General features: G+C 39.3%; 1 protein-coding gene across 1 annotated transcript; it reads left to right on the top strand.

Moving 5' to 3' along the window:
* Positions 1 to 4,267: 4,267 nt before the first annotated feature.
* LOC110927145 (DEAD-box ATP-dependent RNA helicase 37) lies at positions 4,268 to 8,378 on the top strand. Its single transcript, XM_022170759.2, has 7 exons — positions 4,268 to 4,401; positions 4,686 to 5,620; positions 5,711 to 5,794; positions 6,380 to 6,622; positions 6,717 to 6,884; positions 6,974 to 7,087; positions 7,562 to 8,378. The coding sequence occupies exons 2-7, from the start codon at positions 4,844 to 4,846 to the stop codon at positions 8,090 to 8,092; spliced, it is 1,917 nt and encodes a 638-aa protein (XP_022026451.1). The 5' UTR covers positions 4,268 to 4,401; positions 4,686 to 4,843; the 3' UTR covers positions 8,093 to 8,378.

Below are 8,378 nucleotides of genomic sequence, written 5' to 3'. Positions count from 1 at the left end.
TTTAGTGGGAAGATGGGCCGGAAAATTAGGGGAGCGTACAGAACTGCCCAAAACTGCCTGGAACTGCCATAATAGCAGTTGAAAAATTGAGTTTAAATGGTCAGGATTTGATTTTAGCAAGATCCAATGGTAGAGATTCATTTGAAAGGTAGTTAGACTTAATGGGTTCCATATATATATATATATAATACAAAGATCCTTCAATTTGTTTAAGTGTCTAGAAAAAAATACTATATGCTTGGGAATTGAGAACTTATAAATTATAATACGAAAATAAATATCTTGCCAAAAATGCATTGCAATAACCATAGCATTTACTTAAAGCAAGGTACTAGTTATGGAAACACGCCACCATGTTAATCATCATATAAAAAGATTAGGTTAGATCAACTTCAAGGGCGTGTGGGTAATGGAAAGGAGATTAGATTCTGGATCGATCCTTGGATAAGTCGGGTTCCGCTAAAGACTATGTTTCCGGCTTTGTTCCGTCTTGAAAGAAACAAGTGGTGTGTCGTGGCGGACAGAGTAAATTTTGATGGGAGAACGGGTATTATGGCTTGGGATTGGAAGACATATCCAGCTTCGGATCAAGAGTCTTCGGAGTTAATAGAGTGCGTTAGGCTAGCTGCTGCAACGGAGCTTCAAATGTTTCCAGATTCCTGGGAATGGAACAACAATTCGCTGTAGTATGTGTCAGTCTAGGATGCGAAAAAATGGGTTACTGATGCAAGTCTATCGGAGCTGAATGCTAAGGATAATTGGGTGAAATGGCTTCCGGCAAAATGTAACCTTTTCTTATGGAGAGCTGGATTAAATCGGTTGCCTACGGTAGATGTTCTTCGAAGACGAAACATACACGTTGATACTGCATGTTGTATTTTATGTGTAGGTTCGGAAGAGACGATTGATCACATTGTTGCCGAGTGTTTGTACTCAAATGGTGTTTGGTGTGGTATCGCTAGGTGGTGCCGGATTCCACCAATTTTTTTGTTTTTGGTTCATGACATCCATGTGATCGCGGAGCATTCGGGGTACTCGCAGCCTAAGAAAGAAGTCATTCGTGGTATTTTGGTGATTACGTTATGACGCATTTGGAAGGCTAGAAACGAGAAAGTGTTTAGGGAGACGAATGTGTCCATCGTTCAAGTGATTGCGGATGTGAAGGCCCTTAGTTTTCTTTGGTTTAATAGTAGACGCAAGGGTCTTGAGGTGTCATGGGAGGGTTGGCGTACTTTTGATTTTAACGTAATGTAATTGTTTGTGGCTTGTGGCTATCTCCGTCTTGGAGATAGGCCGTTGTGTTTTATTGAAAGTTGCTTTACAAAAAAAAAGAGTACCGTAACAAAAAAAAAGGCGTGAAAAGTGAACAATCTTAGGCTAAAAGAATCATAATTGTATTAAACTCAACATTGAAACTACAAACATACCTCTAAAACATGTTAGTGGGAATGATTCCTTGTAACGGACATGCATTCCACATTGACTACTATAAAACTAACACTTGCTGCTAGAACTCCAAACTAGTATACAAGCACTACGTTAACCTTCCTGATCTACAACTGCATCATCTCAGTATATGTGCTTTCCATTCTCAAATGAATTCTCCCCAATCTTCTCTTTAATCATTTTGGGTGGTTATTTACCAAAATACTCTGCACATGCCTCTCGTGTCACAGGGATTTAACATAAGTTGGATGGAGTTAGTGTGGTGGGCCAAAACCGTAATAAAATAGACACCTTGATATTAAAATTGCAAAACACTAAGATTTTGTAAATAATAACAATAACCACTAAACCACATGAACCAAAACCGTAATTTACTATAGAAAGTAAAATACACCTCTATATTTAGAGGTTGATATTCAACCCTCTATACTTCTATTGTGAGTGCGTAGGAAATAAAAAATACTAATAAAATAAGTGTCTATGAGTAAGAAATACAACAACAACAACAACAACCATACCCAGTATAGTCCCGCCTATAGTCAAGCTATTGGTAGGATCTGAGGAGGGTGAGATGTAGGTAAGCCTTACCTTCCAATGAGATCCCCAACTATAAAACCACAAGTAAATATAAGAGACAAACGAAGCATGGATAGGCACATAGCTACACTAAAAACAACTAGAACACATAAGGTACTAACATACTCTTTTTACAGCTGCCAAACAAGGAATATATGTGAACATATAAAAGGGATAGATAACACATCATCTAGGCACCCAAACAAGCGATAACATAAAGCCGTGCCAAAATAAATGAAAAGCTTGACTGATAATACTATAAAAAACCAAACCCCTTAAATGTCCTTAACCCTAATCATACGTCTCTACGAACACCTCTCCTCGACCATATCCTCGGAGAGGTGCAAGTCTATCATATCCTGTCTAATCCGTTCCTCCCAAGTTAGTTTCGGCCTGCCTCTACATCTTTTTCCCTCCACATTAAGAGATTCCACAGCTCTAACTGTGACTGTCATCTGTCTCATCCTGATATGCCCAAACCATCTCAATCTTCCTTCCCTTATCTTATCTACTATGCTGGCTACCCCTAATATATCCCTAAAAACATCATTTCTTATCATGTCCAACCTAGTATTCCCACACACCTACCTCAACATTCTCGTATCTGCTACCTCTAGCTTACGCGCTTGCGTCTTCTTGATGGCCCAACAATGTGTTCCGTATAGCATTGCAGGTCTGACCACAACCCCATAAAATTTCCCCTTTGATTTAGTTGGAAACCTCTTGTCACACAATACCCCAATGACTGCTCTCCACCTATAATTTTCATCGTAGACACGATGAGCTACATCACTATATATTTCACAATCCATTTGAACACCAACCTGCATGAGTAAGAAATAGATAGATACAAAAAGTGGGATGTAAGATGTTTTTGAAAAATCAACAAAATTTAGAGAAAAAGTGTGTTTTCACACAGATGGAAATAAAGGCTCCAATGTGAATGCTCTAAATAAAAAGAAAACTGGTAAATTACACTTTTCGTCCTTTATGTTTCTATCGGATTGCAATAGATGCTCTTTAACTTCAATAATTACAGTCATAATCCTTTCTTTGTTAAAAACATTACACCCTGGATCCTTTGACACTAACCTGGTTAAAATTATCAAGTTAAGTATGATCGCGTGCAACACACGTGAGGGTATTTCTGTCATCTAACTTCATCTCACTAACCTCACCACCACCACCCCAAATTTGATATCATCCTCCGTATCAACAACAAATCTCAAGAATCTGACATTTCCTGAACCGTGACGTTAGCATCGGAGTAGAACGGAAGCTTAAGAACTTTTTCGAAGAAGTGTGGCAGTCGCCAAAACTTCCATGAAAGTGGTAATGACAAATCTGCGGCTTTACATACGGTTGTGGTGGTGCTTATGGTGGTGGTATGGCGGTAGTGTCTACGATAGTGGTGTGGTGGCAGCGGGTCTGGTGTGGTGATTGTCTTATACATAAGGGATTGATGGTGAAAGGGGGGTTTTCTAAGGGGCAAAGAAACAATGTTTGTTAAGACATAATTGCCCTCACATGAAGTGCACGAGCTATGGCTTAACATTTAAAATTAACCAGGTTAGTATCAAAGGACCTAGAGTAAAGTTGTTTAGGAAAAAGACCGTGACTGTAATTTCTAAAGTTAAAAGACATCTATTATAATCTCATAAAAAATAAAGGACGAAAAATGTAATTTAGAAAAAAAAATAAATAATAGAAAAGCTCATAGCTCACCAAATGACCTTTGCTTTGCTAACAAAATCCAGGTTTGTAAATGACAACCGTTACAAAAAGAATAAATTTAATGCAAATACTGACCACAATATTTGTAAATTGGAACCCATCAGCTTATTTGTATCCTTTGACACATCAGAGACCCAAACAGAAATTCCAATTAAATTAAAGTATTAAATTAATAATAGAGTAAATTACGATTTTGGCCTCTATGGTTATATTACTTTTATTTTTTTAGCCCAAAAAGTTTTTTTTAACATCTGAGCCCCAACGTCTTTTTTCTAACCTTTTTAACCCAAAACATATTTTTTTCTAACCTTTTTGGCCCCTAAAAGTAAATGGATGAGGTTAGTGTTAGGAGTCAAAATGGTTAGAAAAAAAGACTCTGAGGCTTAGATGTTAAAAGATTATTTTTAAGCTAAAAGTGTAAAACTGATATAACCACAGAGGTCAAAATTGTAATTTACTCTTAATAATAAATAAATTTGACACACAAGAGACCCAAAAAGAAAATCCAATTAAATTAAAAAAATAATAAATAAAGATTTGCAGAAAGTGGGTAGAGAGAGAAAGACTCGCATAGATATTTTTTATTTTTCGTATCGCCTTCACAAAATTAGGGTTTCTACTCGCACGAAACATTTTAATCTTCTCGTAAGTTTCATCTTCAATTTACTTCAATCTCCTCGTTACATCAACATTTCTGCATCCTAAAACCATACATCCAACTCATTGTGCATGAATTTTGCTTCATATCTTCGTAATTCTGTACAGTTTTCTACAATTTGTGTATAGTTCTGTTAATTTATGTAGATTGTTTGTGTAATCTGTGTATTGTGTTGTTATTGTATTGTTTTGTTGCAATATATGACGTATTTTGAGTTTATTGTTTGAAAAATGTTGAATTTAGGGTTTGTTTGATGGTTTGATTTGATCAGGGGTTTTGGTACTGTGGATACAAGATAGAAGGTTAATTTTTAGGTTTTGATGTTGACGAAAAGTTGAAGATAGATTTGAGTTAAGAAAGTTAGGGTTTTTGGAGAAAAGTTTGAAGAGTTGAGGGGTGGAAAGTGGAAATTAGGGTTTGTGTTTGAGTATGCCAACTTCTTGGGCTGATTCAGTTGATGCAGCTGAGAAAGCAGCTGCTGGTGGTTCGTATAGTGTAGCGAATTCGAATTCAAGTTCGTTATCCCGAAACCGACCGACATACGTTCCGCCGCACCTGCGTAACAGGCCGTCTAGTTCAGAGGCGGCAGTGGCACCACCGCCAGCTGTAGCCAACAGTGGGCCTACTTCTGCTGCTCCTGCTGTCGGTGGCGGTGGCGGCGTTGGCGGTGGCGGTGGTAATCGTTGGGCTGCTCCTAGAAACGACTTTAGGTCCGGGTACGCTAGTGGTGGACGCGGTGGCGGTGGTTGGAACAATCGGGGTGGTGGTTGGGACCGTGGAAGAAGTCGTGAGGTTAACCCTTTTGGAGACGATGATGGTACGGAACAACCGTTTGTTGAACAGGAGAATACCGGGATTAACTTCGATGCGTATGAAGACATTCCCGTTGAGACAAGTGGCGACAATGTGCCGCCACCTGTCAACACTTTTGCCGAGATTGATTTAGGTGAAGCGCTTAATTTGAACATTAGGAGATGCAAGTATGTGAAACCAACACCAGTTCAGCGCCACGCGATACCGATCTCGCTTGGTGGTAGGGATTTGATGGCGTGTGCGCAAACAGGGTCCGGAAAAACTGCTGCGTTTTGTTTTCCGATTATTAGTGGAATAATGCGGGGGCAGTTTGGTCAAAGAGCGTCGCGGATGCCTCGTACAGCGTGTCCACTTGCTCTTATTCTGTCACCGACAAGGGAGTTATCATGTCAAGTATGTTTATGATAATATCTTTCTTTCATACATTAGTGTTTCTAAAGGACTAAATTTTGGTATTCGTAATTTGTGCTTTTTGATATGCAGATTCATGAAGAAGCTAAGAAGTTTGCTTATCAAACCGGGGTAAGGGTGGTTGTTGCTTACGGTGGAGCCCCAATTAATCAACAGGTGTGGTAATTTTACCAACTGTATCTTTTAACGGGTCTCGTTACGTATCATATTTAGTTATAGTTTTTAGAGTAAAATGCCATTTTCATCCCAGAGGTTTGGCCAGTTTTTTCGACTTTCGTCCAAAGGTTTGTTTTTCCGCATCTGGATCCAAAAGGTTTGAAATCTTGCCATTTTCATCCAGCTCGTTAACTCCATCCATTTTTCTCTGTTAAGTGTGGGGTATTTTTGTCTTTTTTGGTTAACTTAAAGGGAAATTCGGTCCTTTTCACTTTATGTACAAGCATTTAGCATAATGTACAAGTATTTAAAATATCCTTACTAAACAAAAAAACTAGTAGGTAAAAAGACAAAACATACCCCTGACTTAACGGAGAAAAATGGATGAATTTAACGAGCTGGATGAAAATCGCAATATTTCAAACCTTATGGTTCCAGATGCGGAAAAACAAACATTTGTACGGAAGTCGCAAAACTAGCCAAACCTCAAGGACAAAAAAGACAGCAGACAGTTTACTCAATTTACTTATAGTTTTCTTTTAAAAGTTGTTCTGTTATCAACTTATATAACTTTCATCGCGTTAGCTTCGTGAACTAGAGAGAGGTGTCGACATTCTCGTTGCAACCCCTGGGCGGTTGGTAGATTTGTTAGAGCGGGCCCGTGTATCCCTACAATACATCAGGTATTTAGCGTTAGATGAAGCTGACAGAATGCTTGATATGGGTTTCGAACCGCAAATACGAAAAATTGTTCAGCAAATGGACATGCCTCCGCCAGGTGTCAGACAAACAATGTTATTCAGTGCCACTTTCCCCAAGGAGATACAGGTTTCTTTTCTTGCATATTATGTAGCAATGAGCCAACGATGCAATTTTGTAAGATCGTATGGATGATTTTTAAATGGTTTTGGTTGATACGCAGAGATTGGCGTCTGATTTTCTTGCAAATTATATATTTTTGGCTGTGGGGCGAGTGGGTTCAAGTACGGATTTGATTGTTCAGAGAGTTGAATATGTACAAGAAAGTGATAAAAGAAGCCACCTTATGGATCTTTTACATGCACAACGGGCCAATGGTGTTCATGGCAAGGTAATATTTGATGATAATTTTTTTTATAATGGATAAGTATAAAAAAGACGTAATGATTTTAATTTCTTGATATCTTTTATTAACTGCAGCAAGCGCTTACATTAGTTTTCGTAGAGACGAAAAAAGGTGCCGATTCACTAGAGTATTGGTTATGTATGAATGGCTTCCCTGCCACTACTATTCATGGTGATAGAACACAACAGGTACATGTTTTTTTTAAAATTGAGTAAAATGCCATTTTCGTCCCTGAGGTTTGACTAGTTTTGCGATTTTCGTCCAAAAGTTTGTTTATCCGCAGCTGGATCCAAAAGGTTTGAAATCTTGTCATCGTCATCTGGCTCGTTAACTCCATCTATTTTTCTCCGTTAAGTCGGGGGTATTTTCGTCTTTACAGGGGTTTTCGGTCTTTTTACATAAAGTGAAAAAGACCGAATTGCCCCTTAAGTTAGCAAAAAGGACGGAAAATACCCCTGATTTAACGGAGAAAAATGGATGGAGTTAACGAGCCGGATGAAAATAGCAAGACGTGGAAAAACAAACCTTTGGACGTAAATTACAAAACTAGCCAAGCCTCAGGGACAAAAATGGCATTTTACTCTTGTAAATTTATAAAATCCAGTAAGGATTTTTTTTAATATGTATGTAATTTTACGTGGGTGATTTTGAATCATTTACAGGAACGTGAGCAGGCGTTAAGATCATTCAAAAGTGGGAACACACCGATTTTGGTTGCAACAGACGTAGCAGCACGAGGTCTCGACATTCCACACGTTGCCCACGTGGTCAACTTTGACCTACCAAACGACATCGATGACTACGTGCACCGTATAGGAAGAACGGGCCGGGCTGGAAAGTCAGGCCTAGCCACTGCTTTCTTTAACGACAATAACGCCTCGATGGCTAGACCGTTATCAGATCTTATGCAAGAAGCTAACCAAGAAGTTCCAGCTTGGCTGGCTCGTTATGCCGCTCGAGCTTCTTACGGCGGCGGGAAGAACCGCCGTGGCGGTGGTCGGTTTGGCGGCCGTGATTTCCGGAGAGACTCAAATTTCAACCGTGGTGGCGGCGGTGGTGGTGATTATTATGGTGGTGGGAATATGAATAACGCTTATGGAGGTTCTGGCGGGTATGGCGGCGGTTATGGAGCTTCTGGCGGGTATGGTGGCGGCGGTGGTTATGGTCCCGGTGTTGCCAGTGCTTGGGACTGAGTCGTCTTTTGTCGGAAGTATTAACTTTGATTTAGTGGAATTGTTTTTACCCTTTGTGGGTAATTCGGGTAGTTTTTATATTACGGGGTTAATTTTCGTGGTTTAATTTGGTGGTTAACGGGTTGTGGAATTCAGTCGAATATGTATACGATGAAATGTTGATTTCTGCAACCCGAATTGAGGGTCTGTAGATTATTGCGGGTTTCGTGTTGTGGCTTTTCTGCAGAGCCTCTTATGGTCAAATGAAAGTGTGCTTTAATGTCTTATGATTAGTGTTTGTTGCTCT

The sequence above is a fragment of the Helianthus annuus genome, chromosome 2 (assembly GCF_002127325.2).
Source record: "Helianthus annuus cultivar XRQ/B chromosome 2, HanXRQr2.0-SUNRISE, whole genome shotgun sequence".
NCBI lineage: Eukaryota > Viridiplantae > Streptophyta > Magnoliopsida > Asterales > Asteraceae > Helianthus > Helianthus annuus.
Note: the sequence above shows the minus strand (reverse complement) of the source record. Positions and strands in the feature narration are given on the sequence as shown.

Excerpts from the sequence above, each read along its gene's own strand:
- LOC110927145 (XM_022170759.2), top strand. The coding sequence starts at position 4,844 with ATGCCAACTTCTTGGGCTGATTCAGTTGATGCAGCTGAGAAAGCAGCT. Across the intron at positions 5,795-6,379 it reads GAGCCCCAATTAATCAACAG|CTTCGTGAACTAGAGAGAGG; the intron begins GTGTGGTAATTT and ends TCATCGCGTTAG. Across the intron at positions 6,885-6,973 it reads CCAATGGTGTTCATGGCAAG|CAAGCGCTTACATTAGTTTT; the intron begins GTAATATTTGAT and ends TATTAACTGCAG.